This window comes from Alligator mississippiensis, chromosome 13, assembly GCF_030867095.1.
Source record: "Alligator mississippiensis isolate rAllMis1 chromosome 13, rAllMis1, whole genome shotgun sequence".
NCBI classification, from domain to species: Eukaryota; Metazoa; Chordata; order Crocodylia; family Alligatoridae; genus Alligator; species Alligator mississippiensis.
Genome location: NC_081836.1, coordinates 5315786 through 5337738, shown reverse-complemented (window position 1 = coordinate 5337738; position 21953 = coordinate 5315786). Strand labels below are relative to the sequence as shown.

At 49.8% G+C, this 21953-nt stretch overlaps 1 protein-coding gene across 3 annotated transcripts in view; it reads right to left on the bottom strand.

Moving 5' to 3' along the window:
• Window positions 1-21953, bottom strand: part of VWA5B1 (von Willebrand factor A domain containing 5B1) — a 67820-nt gene that overhangs the window by 13385 nt on the left and 32482 nt on the right. For all 3 annotated transcript variants that reach the window (XM_019500040.2, XM_019500039.2, XM_059716619.1), the window contains exons 9-18: window positions 17757-17867; window positions 17070-17272; window positions 15810-15924; window positions 11051-11236; window positions 10372-10567; window positions 9484-9674; window positions 4841-5063; window positions 4234-4551; window positions 1799-1936; window positions 867-1001 (exon numbers count right to left, since the gene is read on the bottom strand). In XM_019500040.2, coding sequence (XP_019355585.2) covers window positions 867-1001; window positions 1799-1936; window positions 4234-4551; window positions 4841-5063; window positions 9484-9674; window positions 10372-10567; window positions 11051-11236; window positions 15810-15924; window positions 17070-17272; window positions 17757-17867 — 1816 coding nt within the window. The remainder of the gene's footprint in view (window positions 1-866; window positions 1002-1798; window positions 1937-4233; window positions 4552-4840; window positions 5064-9483; window positions 9675-10371; window positions 10568-11050; window positions 11237-15809; window positions 15925-17069; window positions 17273-17756; window positions 17868-21953) is intronic.

Sequence of the window (21953 nt, the reverse complement as noted above, 5' to 3'; positions counted from 1 at the left end):
TGAAATCTTGGCCCCATTGAAATCAATGGCAAGACTCCAATGGATCTCCCTGGGATCAGGACTTCACCAACAAGTGGTGTTGTTTGTCCTTGCTTATAGGAGCTAAATCTCTCTGCTGCAGCAGGCCAGCACACAAGCCAGGACTTTGCCTTGGGAGACAGGAAATACCACAGACTGTTACATCAGTGCAATCGAGGGCTCCCTTTGCACGTGTGCTAGGGCAGGAAAGAAAAGAAGGTTCCCTTGTCCAGCGAGAAAAGGGCTTTGTCCCTGATTAAAAACAGACCTTCATGGCAGGATAAAGCATGGTGTGAACAGCCAGGGTAACTATAGGGGCAGCAAGAGACAGTTCTAAGAGTACAGCAGATCCCAAACTTCCCCGAAAGCTCATACCAACCTGCTTTCAGATTCACAAATGGCTGGCCCCTGCTCATCTCTCTCTCATTTCCATGGCTCTGCAAATCTGGCTGTGCCAGAAGCAGGAGGGCTAGAACAGCACAACATAAGCTCGTTCAGGTGATAGAGCTGGTCTAGCCAGGTATGTGCAGTACAATGACTGCCACTGCGTGCTCAGAGTGCTTCTTTCTGCCCATTCACAATGGTGTTACACCTTAGACTGTGCTACAGTTGATTTTGTGATCACCAGTATAAGGAAGAGGAGAATCAGGCCCCCAGCATTTATCCACTTATGTCACTGCCTTCAAGAAACAGCCATCATCTTGAATGAGGAGGCCAGAGGAAGGAAGCTCACAAGTGACAGGTAATGGAGAGGACTGATGGTATGTGTTAATGCACATTCCTGTTAGATCATGGCCCCCAGTGCTAAACAAGAGATCAAGGACAATAGTGAAGGGCTGGACTCTTACTCAGGCCAGACAATCCATCGTCTGCTCTATCCTGGCCACAAGTCGACTGGGTACGTCCAAGTCCAATGGAAAAGCCTCGGTGCCTTCTGCTTCCCAAGCCTGAGCTTCTCTGGCTGCCTTGCTTGGCTGCTGCACCTTGATGTGGACAAAGGGAATCCCCAGCATTATGGCTGTTTGGGATCACCATGCAGTGGTGATACAGCGAACAGCTGGATTAATGCAGTTACTTCATGGCTTCCAAGCCAGTCAATGGCACACTCCTTCCCCCTGGGGTTGGCTGCCCCCATGCAACTACCCTACAAACGCCTGCTCGGCAATAGGTTGTTTCCGTGGTGCTTACTCTATAGCAAAGGCTGGGGGCCCCCTGACACTATGTCACTGCCCCAACTGGCCACTTGAGCTCCAAACTCCTGCTCACTTACTGTGTACATCCCTTCCCCTGTTAGGGGCAGAGGCTTTCAAGAGAACCAAGGCTGTGTAAGCCCTTCCCCACCACATCCTGATGTGGCTGCTGGCAGTCAAATGCTTAGGACAAGGAGAGAAAAGCAGATGCATCCTTGGGCTCTTGTACAAGACACGGTCACACAAGATAGTCCTGAGGATGAACAGACCGTGGATGGAGTATATGAACCTCTTATACCAGGGTATATTGATATATGAATAACAAAGAGAACTACACTGAAGGAATTATTCTCCATACATTGGCTGGAAGCCCAGGGCTCACCTTACAGAAGCAAATGGATTTGCTATTGCTATCTATAGCTTGGCAGGCCTGATTATAACCTGCCCCAATGCCAAGATCCTGCCTGAATCTGATTTCTCCATGGGCGGCCTTTTGCACTCTTGTGGAGTAGACTCAGGGGATTACACAGGAGTGCAGGGCATACACTAGCATCAACCAAGTAATGTTACCATGCTGGAGAGTCTGTTACCTGCATTGGTATATTCAACCACAGTTGGTAGGTACCCATTGGTACTAAGATCCACTGGGACGAATGCTGTGTACTTGCTGATGACGTTACATGCCTTGCTGGTATGGATGGCATTGAGCTGGTACCGCCTCCCAGAGCCTGTTGGATGAGAGAAGGCAGAGTTACAATTTGCAAGATTTCTGGGTTCAGTCTACTGCCCGGTCCCATTTTCCAGGGTCATCAGCCCAACATCCAAGCTTTAAACTCACACACAAAATAAAATAATCCCCATAATCATCGCCCTGAGAGAACTGCTCCACCAGACTAGGTTGAAGGTTTGTGCCAGTGAGAAGAAAGACTTACCCTTATATTCCTCTCAGCTGCCCACTCTTCCCTCCTTCCCCTAGTTTAATGTCTTGAGAGACCTCCCTTATTGAGTGTCCCTGCCTGAAGGCCCTGTCTCAGATATTACCGATGGACCAAGACACACTAGGGCAGGCTACGTGGGAGGGCTGTATCAGCCTTCAGTAGACATCTGCCTGAGATGGATGTGCTCAATAAAGCTGCTAGTTCTTCCTTGAGCCTTAAGGGGTATAACACAAGGATCCCATGACCAGCTGAATTGTCTTGAGTTTCTCTGTCATTGCAGTGAAAATGAGAGAATATTCCGAGTTTGCTGGAGCTAGCACCGCTGGCCATGTCAGCAACCTTTTAAAGCGCTTGTCTGTTTCCATGTCCACCGAACTCTGCCTCTTGAAAGCGCTGAACCCACAATGCGTTGCTCTATATAGCCCCCAGGCCCCATCAGCACAATAACCACCTAAAAAGTGCAGGCCGGTTCCCGCGATCAACACACCTCTTTCCATCCCAGCTGGGCCTTGTGTCCTGCATAGTCTGGTGACCATGTGTCCCCATGGTCCTATCTCCTAACTCAACTCTCTCCCACCCCTTGGTGGCAAAGACCTCCTCGTTGTTACCCTTGGCGCTATTTAGAGGTCCAAATTCCTTGCTGGTGTGCATCTATTCAAATTAGTCAAGGAGCATCAGGAATGCATTTTGTCTTCATATTTCTTTGGAAAAATAAGGGCCAGATTCTATCCCACCCATTAGGCATCTACATGTGATTCTACTGCGCCCAGTCCAAGCCCCTGAACATCTACTTTGGTAACAACAAACATCTCACCCTTTTCTTGGAGTCACAAAAAAGCAGCAGGGACAAGGACAACCTGCTTATGTTTTGTATTAACTCTTTGCCAGGGGCTCAAGCAGAATCCCACCTAGATGCCTAAGGCTACTTATGTGCCTAGGAGGTGGAAAAGAATCCTATCCTAAATGTTTTCAGCCAAATTCTATGTTGTTACAGCCCTCTCTCCTCTCCCGTGTGGGCTGCCTCTCATTATAGCTCCAGAGATGAGCATGGATATGCTCCTGACTCATGCTAAAAGCTGCCCCACGTTGATCCAAGAGTCAATAGGAACCTGCTCATTTAGGACCCAAACGTGGCCACATCATTCCCCCTGTGTGTCTTACCCATGCTAGCGTTATGGGCTGCTGGGCTCAGGGGGATTTTGACAGCCCCATACAAATGCCCAGAGTCTTAGAGGAAGAGTAAAAGCTGAATTTGGCCCTCTGGATCTCACCCAGGAACGGGAAAGAAAAAACGGCTCCTTCTTCATCCATGAAACATCACTTGCAGCTTAAACCCAAGCATACGTTCCCAAAGAAATGCTTTCCTCCTCTGCTCCCCACCCCCTTGTTTCCTTCAATATGGCCTCTGCACTCCTGATGTGTGGCCAGTAGCAAAAACAGTGACAAAGGAAGGAAAGAAACAACATGTCTTTACACTTTTGACCTGGCCAAAGGTAAAAAACATCAGAAATGTCACTAGGGAGCTTGTTACCAAAGGTTTTTCTTAGTCAGACATGCCCAAAACTTTCCCCTGAGAACAGACTCCCTGGGAAATCTCAACTTCCGGACACATATTTGAACAGCAACGTTTGATGTTAGATTCAAAGCCGAGCCCTGCCAGTTCCAGCTGCATTGCAGAGGAGTTGAACAGAGGGAGTTTGAGTGTTGTCTGCTTCCTGATCTGGGCTCGCAACTCAAAGTGAATAACCGCCTATACATATAATTAGCAGGCTTGTTAGGGAGGGGAGCAGGGGAGTGTGGGAAAGGGAGAAGGGAAGCTGAGAAAAGGAGAGAATTGGTGTTAACAAGCAAAAAAAGCTGTGGAAGCAGAAAGGACAGTCTAGGGAGAGAGAACGCAGACATTCTGCGTGGCCATGTTGTGTCTCCACTGTGTGACCATGTATTAACACGTTACAACTGACAGCCAGATCTCTCCATGGCTGCAAACAAACAGATAAAACTGAAGCTGTTGGGACAACAAAGGCGTATAGCAGCTGGGATTTGGCCTGCGGTGCTGTCACAGGGGTCAGGGAGGACACGTGCATTACCGTGCTCGATTTCACATTCCTTCTCGGAAAGCTGCTCAAAATCCCGGATGATGGACTTGGCCGCCAGGTGGTGGAAGGTCTCATTCCACAGATCCCCTTCACTGCTCTCTTGCCTCTCTCTGTCCCAGAAAAGGGGCCGGATATCAAAGGTGATTTCCCACTGGACTGGTTCATTACTCCTTAAGCCTTTCACCACTGCCTTGCAGATGCCCCTGGGGGAGGTCAGGGACCCCCTGGCAGAGCTGACATCCAGGTCTTGGGGCTCCCAATCCGATGATGTCTCTGTTTCAAAGGTGAATGATGGGTGCTGGGCAGACTCTGAAGACAGGGAAGAGGCACTTCATTCATTAGCATCATAATGACCATGCCTATAAACAGGATCCTCTGTCACACTCACTATGCGAATCAATTGAAATCAGGCTCCTATTTCCCCTCCCAGATCAAGGCCTCTGGAATGTTTTAATGAATGTTTCCCAATTTAAATATACAAGGCCCCAATGCTATGATGAGAGTCCCAGTGTAAATTCACAGACACACACAGCAGGTTGGGCTCCTAGGCTAGTCCTCCTCCCTAGACAGACTCTGTCGATACCTGGATATCACTTACCCAGATCTCCAGGGCTTCGGCTGTCAGAGGAGGACCTCAGGGCAAAGTTGCTTTCAGCTGAACCCAGCCCCTTCCCTGGGACCATGTGCTGAAACATGTTCTGTAGCTGGGAAGAGTCTGTGTCGTGACAAAATGACATGCAGCTCTGGTGCAGCAGAGACGGCCTCTTGGCACCCGTGCCACGTATACGCGTAGTGGAGATGTAGGGACTGGCAGTTAGCGGCTGTGAACAGAGAAAAGCCTGAGTCCAACAGGTGGTTGTGACCAATATCAGTGGCACAAAATCCTAGCAAGACAGGGATCTTGCTGGGAAGAGATGAGCATGGCAGCTGGGAAGGAAGGAAGGAAGCGTAATAAGAGACTGAGAGAGAAGTGCCTGGTGACAGACTAGACCTGTGTTCCTCAACCTTCTTAGACTCCAGGCACCCCTTGGAAAATGCTAGGTCTTAATTTTTGCTCTTGTTTTGACTACAGAAAAATAATAGAGCAATTCTTCCATTGCAAAGAACTCAGAAAGACCCCAACAGCTGAGAAGTTAACACTATGGATTCGTATTTGAAATCTCTGGGTTTATCTTGTGAATCACATGTGCACACTTATCAGTGCTCACACTGCATGACACACAATGGCACTTGTAAAAGGATCTCGAGGCACCCTGGTTCAGCATCACCAGGTCAGCCAGGCAGACAGACAGAGCCTGCTGACCTCCCTGTGTTTAACCCATTCCCTTCCTGACTCAACTCACTTACTGACTCATCAAATATAAAAAACCCTTGCAAGTGAAATAGTCTCCATGCCCTGAACTCAGCTGAAGACTTTCCCACACCAAACACTTGGGATTTTTACTATGGTAATTACCCCAGACAAGTTCCCTTAACATTTCCCTCAAGGCTGGAGTGAGTCATTGAGGGAATCTGCCACCCAAGGGGCTGGACCCAGGGAGAAGGTGGAATATGAGTCTCATCCATACAGATCTTTTAATTACTTCACAAGGAAACTAAAAGAGAGATGAGAAAGATATGCCAGGATCCAGTTGCTTAGTAACCAAAGGCAGGCTGGGAGGCATTATTCCTCCCTAAGATAGTCCCTTCAGGGAAGAAATGCAAGGTGGAAAAAAGGCTCCAAGTGTGAGACATGGCTAAGCTGAAGGGGGCAGTTGCCATATGGACATTTTCTCCATGAGGCGAGGAGAGGCACAGAAATCCTGATGCTCCCTCTCCCCTTTCCTAGTCTGGTGGAAAGGTGCCTTTCCTGAAACCTGACATCTTTCTATTCACAGAAGAGGCCTGGCATGGATCTAGTGCAAAAAGCCACCGCAGGCTGCAGACCTCAATGCCAATGGAGAGAGCCCTTCTCTCAGGGAGAGGCAGGAGTTCAGTCTCTGAGACCCACTCAAGCCTTGGCCTCTCTTTTACCACTACCAGCCAAGGGCGACAGGCAGTCAGGAGAGTGCATCTGGATGGTGGAGCTGTCCACTGGGCTTGGTTTGAAGCCACCTGACACATTCGAAACAGTCCACAGCTCTTTGACTTGCTGCCTGGCTTTAAGAGCCAGCTGTACATAAGAGGCATGTATCAACAACTGGTCTGTTCACCAGGGCAGCCCAAGGGAAGACAAGGTCTAACGGTCACAAACTGCTGGACGACTGTTTTAGACTGGACTTAAGGAAAAACCTCTTTACCATCTGAGCCCCCCGAGTCTGGAATAGACTCCCCCCCAGAAGTGGTGCAAGCACCTACTCTGGATACCTTTAAGAAATGTTTGGATGCATATCTTGCTGGGGTGATGTGACCCCAGCTGACTTCCTGCCCCTTGGGCAGATGGCTGGACCCGATGATCTTGCAAGGTCCCTTCCAGCCCTGATGTCTATGAAATGTATGAGAGAGTGCCCTTTTCTACCTTGACGGGCATATGTGCACTTCCTTCCTCTACCAGTCCTCTGAGGAGGGCTTACGGCCAAACCTGTCCATACCCCTAACCCTGTGGAGGTGAGAGCCTTTGGTGAGGAAGAGGTGGCTTTTCCTGACCCTCCCTCGCTCTGAGTTACAGTTTCCTTCTACCCTGTTTGACTTCTGACCCCTGAAACAGTCCCTCGGGGGGATGCCGCCTGGGCAAGGAGAACTCCTGCTCTCTGGGTACAATGGAAAGACTCTCTGTGGAAGTGAGTGTTGGCACTTTCTATCCGCCTGCTCTGCACCCTTCCCCTGAGAGACCGCAGCAGTGTGTGGTTGTGCAAAGCCGTCCATCTCAACGTGCTGACCTTTCCATTCCAGACAAGGGGGAGGAGAGAGCCACACTCTCCTCTCTGAAAATGTCAAACATTGGCAACCTGACCCTCAGCCTGAGGGGGCCCCCGGGACCCCTCGCAGTGAGAGAGATGCCAGAAAACAAGGCAGTAATTAAACTCAAGCAGAACACACTCTCCTCCTGCTGCCACTTGAAGGGGACTGATTTCTTCTTTTCCTCATCTAGAAACATCCTGATCCCCTCCAGAGTGCAGAAGCTGGGGCCTCGCTGCAAGGCAGGTACTGTCTGATTTAAAGATCTGGGGTAAAGATACCAGCCTCGGAGAGATATAAATCATCCACCCCAACCTGCCTGTAGGTACCTACCTGCTAGAGATGCCTGGGCTCACTGACATTCTGTTTGGTAGCATGCTATGAACTCCCTCGAGCAAGGATGCTGCAGTGTTTGCAGCCAGTGTAATCCCTCCAGGCACTAGCTTCTACTCCCCTCGCTCTAATGCACTCTCTTCCCCAGCCTCCCCTAGCTCTAGCCCTCTCTTTCCCTCCCAGCAGCAATCCCCACTGCCCTGACCCGGAGCAGATAAGAAACCAAGTCCTCAGTTCGCAGTTGCCAAGGGAACGGAGGTGCAGTGGCAGCTGCTGCTGTCCTGATTCTGATCTGCCCCGGCACACTGCACTGCGGTTTTGAAGGAGGCCATCTCACCCCTGCCAAACATGGAAGCGAGACCTCGGCTGAAAAGCTTCCTGGCGACATCAGGTTTCAAATGCTCGGTTCACTTCCCACCCTGGAAATCACCCTTCGGCCACAGAGTTTTCAGCCAAAGTCACCGTATTTGGGTTCCTTTTTACAAGGAGGCAAGTGGCCCTCTCGTGGGTGAAGCTCAAATGGTGTTCCCACAAATGGGATGGGGAGAAGGAGCCAAAAGGCAGAGGAAAGCCACCAATGTCATCCTGTTCACATGCACGGACCCAAGTGCAGTCACAGCAGAGGTTATGGCACACAGACAAGTTACCAAGAGGTAAAACAGGGGGTGAACTTCCAGTGAGTCAGCTATTCCCTGTCAGCTGCTTGTGTGAATGCTCTATCACACAGTAAATGCAAAGGGACTCATCATTCTTACTGGGCATGTCTACATGTGCATTTACTGTGCAGTAGCTTACTGCACAGTAAATTATTGCACAGTAAGTGGATTTCACACCGGCTTCTACACATGCAGACATTACAGCACAGTAATGCTGTGTGTGGACTGACTTGGGACTCAAGTTAGCCCCAAGTCAGTCCACACACAGGGTTACTGTGCAACAAGGTGTCTACACGTGCCTTACTGTGCAGTAACTACTTGGGCATAAATTTGTTATCTGCATCATGTAAGTAGTAAATTTATGCCCAAACCAGCATAAGTTGCCATAGTTATTGCACAGTATGGGCATGCACATGTAGACATGCAGACGTACTGTGCAGTAATGTTTGATTACTGTGCAGTAACTGTGCACATGTAAATGCTCCCACTGGGGAGTAAGCTGTCCTGCATTTACCAAGATAATAGCATGTTCAGTGGCAGATACCAAATAGCTTTATTCACACACTAGCATACTCCACAGCAAAATGTTTCTGTGCCCAAATGTTCAAGTACACCCAAGGAAGGAAAAGTCCATGGCTCTTAGGCAGTAGGAACAGTTAGAATTACTAGGACATGATGAAATAATGTCCTGGGTGTGACTATCCCAGGTATAGCATGGCCAATTGTGTCTAAATGGAAAGAAAGAAGGAAAAAGGAATGAAGGAAGCTGTGAATTGCTGCAAAAATCTCTCTGTAAACCTGCCTAGTGAAAACTCTTCTCTCCAGTCCCTTTTCATACCCTCCCTCTTATTACCTTTGATGCATGGATATATCAATGGGGGCGGGTTCTGCTTCCAGAATTAACTTTGCGTGGCACAAAGGAACCTCTAGCAATCTCTAGGGTTTATGCCATTTGGCCAAAGCCTAGGGAAATATTAATCAAAGAAGAATTAAAAGGTATAACTGGGATCAAACAACAAAATAAAGCTAAAGCCACTTCAGTGACATGGAAGGATGAGCTGCTGGTGAATCATGTGAGCCACAGTTTGAAACAGAAGTGCTGGAGACGGCAGCTCCATGCTCTTGTTTGAAACCTGGATGGGATCTTTCCCCAGCTGGGCTGGGGTTCTGCTTGCAAAGTTATTCCACCTTTGTTCCAAGCACACACACAGGGGGGGTGGCTGCTTTGGCTGCTCTTGTAGGGTGACCCTGAACCTACCTGTATAGCATCCCAAGTGGTCCTCAGACATGTGAAGGCAATGCCTGGACTGCCTGGACAGCCGGTTCTGATTACTGCTAGTGTATTCCTCCAGCAAGGCACAGTTCCAGTACTTACTTGGAAATCAGCTTGCCACGACTGGGGCTCAGGGCTGATTTGGCACAGATCCTGCACGTGGGCTTTGCGGAGTGGATTCTTCCCCATGGCTGCACTGGGATCGCTGGCTGTTGGGACTTTCTTGAAAGGCTCACGGTCGGCAATCTGGTTAGTGCTGTATGCCCTGCGCCGTGAGGATTTGGGGTCCACCCCTGCATAAAGGAAGAGACAGTCAGCTCCACTTCTGGAAGCAGTACTAGCCAACACCAGACAGGCCTGGGGCATGACTTTCTTAGGGGGCAGAGTAACAGAGGCCTCATCTTCCAGAAAGCACGTTGAGAGCATCACCTGCCTGCTCTTGCCCTGACACCATAGGGGCCACACCCTGGAGAACCCAGGAGTCCTGAGTCCCAGTCTAACCTTTCTCCTTTCTGTTGGGAATGAAGCAGAGCCCTCGATATCTGGACAGAGACACACAGTCCAGCCCCTCATTGTGAGGCAGAATGAGGGAGATACAGGCCAAACTCACACATCATCCAAGCCTGTGAAAGATCCACAAAGGGTCCAGGAAGCCTTTACTGAAGCTGTTCTGGGCCAAGAAAGAGGGTTTTAAAAACTGCAATAATAATTACAGAGCTGAAATGTCAGGAGGGAAATTTGGAGGGAAGCCTGTTCTCAAGGGACTTCCCACTTTGATTTCCAGATATATGTGGATAAAGCCTCCAACCAAGTCAGCTTTCCCAGCCCTGTGTGGTTTGTCATCACTCCTCCTGAGACCCCTGTCACTTCAGAGACACAGCTAAAGGGACTTTATCTGACAGCAGCAAATCAGCTGCCAAAGGCAAAGCTGCACGCGCATCAGGGAGACGAGTGTGCGATAACTCAGGCTTCCCATACAGACGGACTGACCGGTATCAGTGTCTGACTCTCTCCCTGGCTCTCCCCCGACCACCAGGAGCTCAGGGGTGCGGTCAGAAGGGAACCCCAATTCTGAGTCTTTGGCATAGCTCCAGCCGTCTGCACCAGGTCCCTCCTCCTGGGAGTGAAAAAACACAGAGCTGCCTGACTCCTGGGAATGCAGCATGCTGTAGCGCCGCCTCTTGTCCTGGTGAAGAAAGAGACAGAGAGGAATGGGGTTGTGGGGGGCAGCATCTCAGCCAGCTGTGCCTGGAGAGTGCTGATGACAAGACTAGAATTGGCCTTCACAGGTGTTGCTGCCTTTGCCTCATGCAATTATCAAGGGCCTCTTCACTCCAATATCTGAAAGCACCTTCTCCCCCAGCCTTGATGCCCACAGCCGCTCATTCCCTCATCCTTTCTCTCCTCACCCCATTGTCCCTGAAGACTCACCCACCATATCCCTCCACCACCAAGCCCAAGGCTATCACGACCCACTGGCTCTTCTGACAGTTTGCAATCCATTTGGGAAGGGAAGAAGAGTGAGAGCAGTGGGAACATGCAACCTTCCCCCAGTGCATGTGCACGCTCAGACATGCACATCCAGCACGTACGCCCATATACACAGAGAGCACGTTCATGCACACACAGTACACATGTGGTTAGGAAAGGTTTGTGGTGTGTTACTTACAGATCTGGGGTTGGAGGTGTACAGAGATGTGTCGCAGACAATGCCGTATCCAACCAGCCGGTCACCTGGGAAGAGGCAGCTGGCACTGACCGGGGAGATCAAGACCTCTGTGGTTTCAGGAAAGACCCACTCCACAGTGATATCACTCAGGACAGGCCCCATTGCTTTCTTCAGGGATTTTATCATCTGAGAGGAAGAAGCACAAAGCACAGGAGGATTGTGGAAGGGGACATGCACTGTGAATGGATGTCTGGGCACACTGTGAATGCATTCAGTGAATGTGTGTGTGCATGAATGCATGGGTGTGACCACGTGGTAAGGACCTTGGGGTGATCCAACCAGTGTGTGTGAGCATGTAAGTGTGCTGCACAGGCTGCATTTAAACCCACAAACCCTGTGGGGTTTCAGAGAGCATGAAGCACAGCAATGTCCTGACTACCAGACCTTGCAGGAGGAGAGACCAGTGGAGCAGCTAGTCTGCTCTCCTGCCTGGGCCTTACATGTGACACACTGGGGAAAAGAGGAAATATCTGCCCTTAGCTGCTGATGCAAACTGACTGGCAGAGAAACATCCACTCCTGTCTCCTCGGGGTGCTGAGACTTCAGAGAGGAGATTGAAGTGCATGTTCCCCCAGTGTCACTTGAAGCTAACTAACTACTTCTCAACGACTCACTAACACCTGCCCCCAGATCCTTGCAGCTACTGTGAGTTGTGCCATCTGCTACTGTCCCTCTATACATCCATGCCCAGGGATGTGCACTGGGGACATCCAGGCACCATGGACAGTGAGCCCACCAGTGGATGAATGTCAGTCTTCAATGCAAAGACTTGGAAAGCGTCAGCGGGCACCATTCCCTGAGCAGGCCAGTAATGCCCTGGTACCAGGATATCAGGCTGGGTCTGTGCTCCCCTGAGAGGTGTAAGTCACATGCACAGAGGTGTGCACAACCGCACCGCCCCTCTCCACTCTCACCAGGGACAGCCAGGGACAAAGAACTCCCTGGGGCTTTCCAAAGGGATGAGACAATTCTCTAGGGCAAGCCCAGAGCTGTCTCTGCTCTGAATCAGCTGTCCCCAAGGGCACCAAGCTTTTCTCTTGGACACATCCTTCAAACCAAGGCCAGCTGCCACCAAGCACTGGGCATGCTCCTCAGCTGCTGTCAACTGGCACAGCTCCGTGTGAATCATTAGCCAGGTCCCTGGCAAGTGCCAATCAATGGCTGGCATCAGTGAAGCTACACCAGTCACAGCAACAGGAGATCCAGTCCAGTATCAGTGACTATATCCTAGGCCAGTCTTTAGGGAAGGTCACCCTTTTTTCCCCCATGGACCATCATTTTCCAGTGTTCAGGGAGGAGTTAAAAGCAGAATTATACATGGCCACTTTTAAGCGCTCTGTATTGCTCAAGGTGTTATGGGAGCTTTGTAACATATAACCAGGCTGTGTTTTATGGGGCCATCAAATAATGTCTCAGCCTGCGGAAGGTCCCAAGATGCAGAGCATGGGAGGCCCATACTGCACTAATAGCTCCATAAAAAACATTCTTTCTTGTCTTAGGCCTTAATTTATAATGGAGAGGCTTGTGCTCTCTGAAAGTGCTCCCTGTGCTGTGGATCCCAGTGGAGGGACTTCCAAGAAGTGAAGATCTCTTTAAAGGCACGTTGGACCCTAGAGATGCAAAAAAAGGAATCTTAAATGTGTCAAGGTACATCAGGTGCTTAGTTCTTACTGGTTTCAATGGAACCTGCTTAGATGTTTTTCAAAATCTTGCCCATTGCTGATCTGCAGCTTAGGCATCCAAATACCTTTGAAAAACCCGGCCCTCGCTCTCTACCTGTATACAGACATCGCTAAGCCCCTGTGTGCCAATTACAGTACCAGCCGATGGCTGTTTGTCACTAATCATCAGGCCCACTCCTGACGGCCCCAGGTCTCAAACCTGCTAGAGGCCAGGGGCAATCCTGAGTGTGGATCCACTGCCCAGGCTGCAGGACCAAGCTAGGGCCATGCAGCAGTGGTACGATTGGAACTGGAGGAACTTTATGCCCCACTCCACACTGCCGCCTGCCACACGTGTAGCACGCCAGCAGTCACAGTGGTTAGGACAGGGCATAAAAGTCTCCCAATCCCAATCCTACTACTGTTTTAACATCTCTGAGTTCCATGGCAGAAGGGCCAGATTTACCAACTGGGGATGCAGCAGAAGGGGAAGTGCGGCTGATACATAGTAGTCCATAAGAACCAGCTCGGGATACAAATGCTATAAAACAAAGAGGACCAGAGGGCCTCAAACCCAACCAGGAACCTTTTGAGCCCAAGCCTCCAATGTCCCTGCCATCAGTTAGTGGGGAAAATATAACCAGGACCTGCAGGGATATTTATGACAGTGAATAATGAAACTTGCTATGCGCTTATGATAGAGTGAAAATGATGAATGCAGGGAACTCTGGTATTTATGACATTGGCAGTGCAGGAGCCAGACACGAAACCTTAAACGTCTGCCTCCGGATTGGTTCAATAGGCACAATGATTGCACTGTTTATTCCTCTTCCTCCTACCCTGTGAACTCCCAGGCTGCCAGACTAAGCTGAGCAGGGGTGAGCTGGACTTCAAAATTAACGAGCTGCCTTCATGCTGGTTCCTCTTCCTTGGGCTCTGCCTAGTGCGGTGGCTGTGTTTGAAGCAAGCAGCCTTATTGTGGCTATCGCTTGCAGGCATCCAGACGTGCAGAGGGTAAATGCAGGCTCTATGTCACCAGTCAGTCAGAGATAGAGATGCTTTCTCATTTTCCTCCACTCACCCACATGCTGTGGCTATGTGAGAGGTGCAGAGGCAGTTCCAGAGCAAAGAATTACATGGAAACCAGCTTGTGCCCACTGCCCCTGCCCCCATCCCATCAAAGGCAGATGAGAGCATCGTTAAAGTGACATGAGGCTCCTCTTCCAGGCACATCCCTGCAGGAGAGGAGGGGTGAGGGGGTAAGTCCAGCCACTCTGTGCTGGGGTGGCCAGGGTTATCCCAGAGGCTATGCCAACAGAATGCAAATAGCTCCTGTAATCCATACTGGGGCCTCAGAAATGCCACACTTATGAACAATTAACCTCATGGTAAAAGGAGAGGTGCTTTACCACGTGGAAGTCACTCTGTGGTAACTGCTCGTGTGCACGCTCTGACCCTGGGGTATGTGGAAGCCAAGCTGTGATAACTTACCCCACTAGTAGTGGAGTAAGCGTAGTGCTGAGGACTACGCTTCCACAGCTAAGCTTGCATGTGCCACAGGGTAACAGCACACACGCAGGCCATACCTCTGCGAAAGTACTTTGTTGCCACAGAGCCTGACTTCTGGGGCTGCTGCTTGGGCCTGCAAAACCCACAGCCACCTCTCTGCCCCTGCAGTGAGACCTTGGGTCAAATCAGGCCCCTTCCTCCCAAGACACAAGCCCCTGCTGGGAAGGCAAAACAGCATGCCAGGCCTCAGGCCATTAGATAACCCATCTTGGGCTCTGGGTGAGGGCAGTGCACCATAGCATCGTAGCACTGTGATACGCAGTGTTGTATCTGCAGCAGCGTTGTATGCAGGTTGGCCCCCTGAGACCAGGCAGACATTCTCAATTCACTACAGGGATCTGCAGGCCCCCACAGAACCCCTGCCAAGCCCAGCAAGGACATCAGTATGCAAGGAAGCATCTTCAAAGAGGAGTCTAAGGGAGCATCTTCCTCTGCATGGGCCAGCTCCCCAAGAGGAGTCTAAGCCTCACGTCTGAAAGCTCCAGTACGAAGCCTGGGAGCCTGGAGTAATTTCTCCTTCAGATTCACCATCCAAACCTCCTCTTTAGCTAAGAATAATCCCTCCAGCACTGGAAATCAATCACCCCTCTGCCTTCTGCCCCCACTGTTCTGTGCTCACCCATTACAGACTCAGGATGGATGGTTGGGACTGGACTGCAAAGTGCCCTGCTCCTGGTGAAAGAGAATAAATCACAGACCTCCCCCATGGCAGCCTTGTTCCCAGCTTTCCCATGAAGTCTGAACTTCCCCTTAGAGCTGTGGCTCCACCCCAATCCCAAAGCCAAGAGTCAGCAGAGGAGGAAGCCCTCTATCCCACTGCAAACCATCTTCTCTCACTGCTGCTGTGTGATCAGGCCTGTGACCTCTTAGAATCTGAGGCTGCATCTTCTTCATGTTCTGCATATCCCAGTAGTGTCTAGGGCAGTGAGTACTGCAGCATGCCTGTGTCCTCAGCAGAAGCTGACAGGCGAATGCATGGGAGATCACAAGGAAACAGTGAGACTGTTGGCCCCACAGTACCTGGCAGGATCAGGGCAGTAGCTGCTGAGGATGCAGAGCTCTGCCCATGACTTCCTCCTCATTTCCACCCATGCATCATTACAGGACTTGGCGGAAGGGCTCAGTGTGTGTTAAAACCTATGGAGGTAAAGCCCACCCGAAAACAGGTCCTGACCTGGCTGGCTCCCTGCACAAAGCCTGCTGGATGACTCCAGCCTTTGCCCCTGTGCTCAGCAGTGAGCGTGTCAAATCAGTGTCTAATTCATCCACCTTCATCCCTATTGTTTATGCTGATCCCTCTGCAGGAAGGATCCCCCTTGGACCACTCCTCCATCCCGTTACAGTGCCAAGAAGCTGCCAGATGCAGTGGCACTGCCTCAGGTCTGCAGTGGAGGCTGCCCCATTCTCTCCCTCTCCCCCACATCAGACACAGGCACTGAGGGAAGGGAAAGGATTGTGAGGAGCAGTACCTTGGGCTGCAGCCTCTCTCCTTCCACCAGGAACTCTGCACTCCCCTTGGATACAGCAGCCAGCCCATGCACCAGCCTCCTGCAGGCACTCTGCCCAATGCCAAAGCTGTAGCATCTGTGAAAGGACAAGAACACGGGACACAGTCAAGGGGAAAGGCCCAGGGGTATGGACTGTCCCTGCCTTGACTTTAGGCAGGGAAAATAGCCTGGGATTCAAAGCTCAGGATCCCCTGCTGGACATCACTGGACAGCACTGGGAGGTAGTCTCTGAGAATCAGCTGCTCATTAAGGCACCTGACGTTGGGCAGCCAGCTGGAACTGCCTGGCCTTGCCTGTTCAGCCCTGGCAATGCAAGGGGGGATGAGATCATTAGGAAGCAGAGAGTGCCCTGCTGGTCCCTTGAAAGAGCCTCCAGAACCCAGGGTGCTCCTGATAGAGAACCCACACCCTACTTCCCCCTCCTAACTGGTCACTGCATCAGCTCACTCCCTCTGTCTGCACACAGGCTGCCTCTGTGCCAGCTCAGCTGTTTCCCCACTGAGCTTGCAGTCAATATCATTAAAGACCTGGTAATTATCTTTGCTCAGAATTAAAACAAATGTTTTCTCAAGGAAAGAGAAGCCAGGGGACAGTGCTGCTTTCCTGACCTTCCCTGCCCTTTTGCTAAGTGACTTGGGTTTCTTTTTTCTATATCTGGTGGCACCAGCCTTTGGTTGAGAGCTGACACCAGGGCTACGAAGGGAACAGCAGGGAGTCTGAAGGTTTTCTGCAGCCAGGGACTTGTGCAGGGATGGGGGCAGCTTCACTAGCTAGAAAAGGGCAGAGAATCCGACTGTGTCCTGAAAGGGAATAGCTGTTTTTCCTGGGCATTAAACAGCTGCTTCTTTCCTGTGCACTTCCAGAATACTTATTACATGCAGCCCTGCACCAAGCTGGCACCAGAACCAGATGCATTGAGAAAAAACTGCAAGGAAGACTCTTCATGTGTCATTTTTGCATAGAGGAAGCATCAGAGATGAGCTTGGCCCCATTTTCCTAGCTCAGATCATTTGAATGAACTTCCAGAAAAACAGCTGAACTCCTGGGCTCCATTCCAAGCTCTGAAAAATCTCCCACTGTTCCCACCATATATCCTCCTGCTTTCCTGTCCCTGTCTGGGATGGCCACGAAGCCTGAGGTAGGAGCCTCCTGCGCTCAGTGGGTCCCACAGCACTCTTGGTCCTTTGCCTGTGTGCCAGGGGATCTGAAAGGTATTCATACCTGGTGGAGGCAGAGTGGTTCCTCAACAGCTCAATGACCTTCCCTGTGTTGCTGACAGCTCCATCGGTCAGCAGGAAGAGCAGGCGAGGGTGGCCCCTATGGATGGGCTGTCGGATTGCCCACTTCAAAGGGGATAAGATGTTGGTGCCACCCATATCCGCCCGGATCTTCTTGATGCTCTCACAGGCGATGGCCAAGCTCTCCTACAGAAAAAGGACACATGAGTGTGAGCCACACTAGCAAGGATCATGGCTGAGATGGTGCTTCCCTCTGCCACCCATTTTATCTGAGCTGGGAAACAGAGGCATGAACAGGTCTTGACCAAGATCATGCAATGCGTCAGTGGCATAGCTTGAAACCAATCATGTTTTCAGTGTCTGCTGTGAGGCAGGATGAACCCCCACCCCACAACTTTGCTGCACACTTGGTTGCAAGAGGATATGGATTGAACTCCAGAGAGGGCTCAGGGCTTGTGTTAGCTGGAATGTTCATTCAGATTATTATGGGGTGTGAATTTTAAATGAAGTAGCTAATGCCAAATAGCTCCATCCAGGAGCTCTCTTAGCCTGGAATGAAGAAACTCTTAGTAAGAGAGTCTACATGAGGGGAAATTCCTTGCTGCCAGGTAAAGGGCACCCAAGCTACAATGCCCTGAGTGCCAGCACATTCAGAAAGGCCTGCACCCACCTCACAGTAAGTTTGACTGGAAGGAAATAAGGTCTTAAAAGTCGACCCAAAGCCAATGACGTTGAAGAGACACGCTGGCACCAGGCTCTTGAGAATGACCAGCAGGGCGTCCTGTGAGGGCAGAAAGTAAGCAGTTGTCAGACATGCCAGAGGCCTGAAATCTGACCAGTCACCTGAGCTGCATCAGCAAGCGCTCTGCTCTGCCCCTCCTATGTGAATGCACTTCAGTACCGCAGCCCGCCCACGTAACTTCTCATTCACGCACTGAAAACTACACCTAATTTCTGAAAACTACATCTAATTGCTCTTCCACCAAAGGCTCCTCTAAGGGAGCAGACAGAAAGGGGTCATCGAGATCTTAACATGTAAGATGATGGGGGGGGACAGTCTTTAACGAATGTTTTTCTTCCTCATACCCACCTTGCTTCTCCCAGCGGTGTCCTCTTCTTTATCCTCCCCCATCCCTACCCTTTGTATTCTAACCACTGCTTTCTCGTAGAAATTATAGAGAAGTAGGGCTGGAAAGGACCTCTGAAGGTCATCTAATCTAACCCCTGCCTGAGGCATAATTATCCCTATCCAAACCATCCCGTGCAAACCATAATCTAACCTCTTAGTAAAACTACAGTCAACCCTGATACAACAATAGACATGACATCCTAATATACCACAGGTAAAGAAGGGGGACCATGGAGGCAATGTCCTGCTTATATCAAAGGCTGTTAATATACTGCTCAAGAGATCCCAGGTAGAGAGCCATGACCCACACAGGAAGGCAACAACCCCCACAGTCCATACCATTCAGTGTAGAAGCTCTTTTTCTGGCAGTCCCTTGATAGCATCTGATGACGCGAGCTGTTGCTTACGAAAACTTACCATCTCTGATTTAGTCTAAAAGGTGCAAATCTACTCTGCCTTCTGCTGGACTCCAGACTAACAAGGCTAACTACCTCCCTCTTTAAAGAACTTAACACTGGGAATGTTTTCCTGAACTTAAAAGCAATGAGAGCAGTTGGACTGGATAGCAATCTTCTTCCCGGGGCTTGCAAACTAGCATGGCAGGCTAAAGCGGAGAACCAGCAGGTGAAACTGTCCTGCCCATTTTCATTGCCCAAACTGCAAGGAGAAAACAAAACCTGAAAAAAGGAACAGGAGGAGCATCCATGTGATTTATTTTTTTTCAAATTGCTTTGTTTGAATGATGCGAGGTGAAATGACTAGCAGAGGTGACAAGGATTTATAGCCTGAGGTGGTCTCTTGAATACTCCAGTCTGCACTAGTTCATCTCTGTGTTTTTTTCATTACAGAACAAAGATGTCATTTCTGGTGCATGCTATCAGATGGGGATGGAATATTCCAGGATGGAGAGAGCAGCTTGTTTTGGTAGCAAACAGCAGAGTGAATATGAAGCTCCTAAGCTTGCTGCAGCAGCACAAGCAATTAGCATTGCAAAGAAGACAGTTGAAAGCAAAGCATGGGTCAGTGATTTGTTTTTGTGCTGGATGTTCACATGCTGATGAGGGCAAACTTCTGCCAGTTTGCCTAGGGCAGCAGAAACCCTAGAGCCAGCCTACAGAGAAGAGCTGCCAAGGTCAGACGAAGTGAGAGCAGCCTCCTTGCTTTGTCACTGAGAGCAGCGGGGGCTTGGTGACCTAAAAGGCCAGGAGGTTGAAAACATCCCACAGCGGGCTGAAGGTAATCAGCCTGGAACTGCCCAGTCAGAAGCTGGTCTCAAGACTGGTGCTAAATACGTGTGTACCTAGTGCTTGATCCAAAGCCTGGGGCAGTCAATGCACAAAACTCCACTAGGCTGTGGAGCGAGTTCATAAAGCCTCATGGGAGCTTTATTGACTGCAAATGGGCAGCCTCTCTCCAGCTGTGCAGCCACCCCGAACACCTTCACACAAAGGGTGCAAGAAGTCTGCCGAGCAGCCAGGCCTGGAACTCCCCACGACGTCAACAGAGGTTTTATACCCAGTGAAGCATTGTTCTGCGCAAAAAAAAAAAAAATCCTGGCTTATGACGGGCCAGAAACAGCCATGTGACATATCAGTACACTTGTACTGACATCTTAAAAGGTCTGAAGCAATGTTAACCAACCAGAGATTGCATGTAAATGAATGCACTTTGACTGGCTGCAGATGGGCTTGGGCAAAACTCATCATGTCTGAGCCAATGAGGTACCAGCATGTGCTAATTGCTGCTTCCTGAAAATGGCAGTGAAGATGATGGCTCTTTTTTCTAAGGACCTTGAACCCAGTTCCCTTTTTTAATAGTAGTCTTAAAACCAGATTTCTGGACATTGCTAATAAAGCAATTCCCAATGCATGTTTCCAACACCAACTGAGTGTTTCCGCGAGTGGAAAGATTTATTGCCCCCTGAGGCAAATATTGATCTCCCTGCTGCTGCACTCAATATTTATCTCGCAGCTCAATAAAACTGAGATGTAAACCTCAAGAGAAGTCAATATCTACTTATTATTTCCATCTTTGCCAATGTATATGCTTGATACAGACACACTCCAGGCCCCGGTGCCTTCAAGCAGACATTGGCATTTGCAAAGAGTGTGTTGGGAGAGTTCGCTGTGGCAGCTGCAGGAAATTAGAAGTGTGGAGCCTGCCTCCTCAATATTTTCATCTTAGCTTCTTTTCTTTCCACAGATGACTCTCCCCACTTTGTTCCACACACACACTGAACAGACATTGAATTATCCACTATCTAGATGCGCTGATCTCCCCAGCGCCCTGGCGTCATACCACCCCAGCTATGACTGCAGCTGGGATTTTTATTCTGTGCAGCTCCCCTCTCTCTTTCAAGCCCATCCAGGTTCATTCCATGCAATGTCTAAAACTCAGATGATGTCTATGCAAATGTTACTCAAGCAAGTGCAATCCATCCAAGATGCATTACAAGGCAGCGGCCACGGTAAATGAGAGTGCTTTGCAAAGTGACGCACGGGAAGAAAAGAGGAGAGGAGGGTGTTTTCTCTCCGGATGGGGTTCACTCAAAGGTGGGTGGTAGGAAGGGACAGAGTGGGCATCTCCAATGACCTTTCATGCCATACTAGTTGAGAATAAAATTCCTCCTTGATCTTCTGGGTGCCTCCTTTCAGCACCAGAGACAGCTCCCTCTGGGCCGCTTGCATTCAGTTCAGTGCCCAGCTACTTCTGGCCACAATTTTCAGAGGTTGAAGGGATCTAGGCACCCAAATCTGAGATGCCTAATGCCCTTGGGCTCTTTAAATAGCTGAGCCATAAAGAATAAGGGGTTCAAATTAATTTGTGGGGTGGGCTACAAATCCAGCACAAGTTGGTTAGAAAATGATTCAGTCATTTGCACTGTTTGGCCCTCTGGGGTTGTAGCATGCACTTTGTCAGCGTGAGGTGAGTTTTGAGGTCCCCTGTGCACAACATGGTGAAGTTTGATTTTTCTGGGCTTTGCAAGAGCTAAAGAAACCTAAGTTACACATTAATGAATGTCACACACCGCCCCGAAATCATTATTCCTTAATATCTGCCTCGTACGCAGCACCTTTCATCTGTAGCTCTCCACATCTTTACAAAGCTAGGTTTCAATAGCCCTATTTTCCTGTTGGGAGAACTAAGGCAGGGGGTGACTCAGCTGCAGTGCTGGGTATAGATCCTTTCACAAGTCCCAGGGCAGTCTCTTCATGGAGCCTCTTTTCTTCCCTACAGTCCCAACAGTAGTTCAACTGTATCAAAGCAAGCACTTTGTGTCGGTGATTAAACCCGGCGCGTGGGGCCAGGCACTCATTCTTACTGAAGACTTCAGTGCTAGGTCTGTTAATAGCTGCTTTGGCCCAAGAGTAGAATTCCCCCTGGGTCAAGAGTGGGACAAAATAGATGTGGGAGTCTACACACAGACACACACATAGGCAAGTTCACAGGTAATCATGAGACTTAAAATGTACACAGGCATCCAAAGAGAATTATGATATAATGGGATAGCTCTAAAGGGTGTGAGGATACCTGGAGACAGCCCTGAAGCTATTTGCTCACATGCCAAGGATTGTGAGGATACGGCATTAACTCCCCCCGACGAAACCAAAGCGTTTTGAGACACCAGAGAGTCCCTGACTTGAGCACATTTATCCTTATTCATAGCTTGCCTGAAGGAGATCACAAGCTTTTTAGAAGAAAAGCATGGCTCTGTTGGCTCAGAAGAGCCCCCCTCTG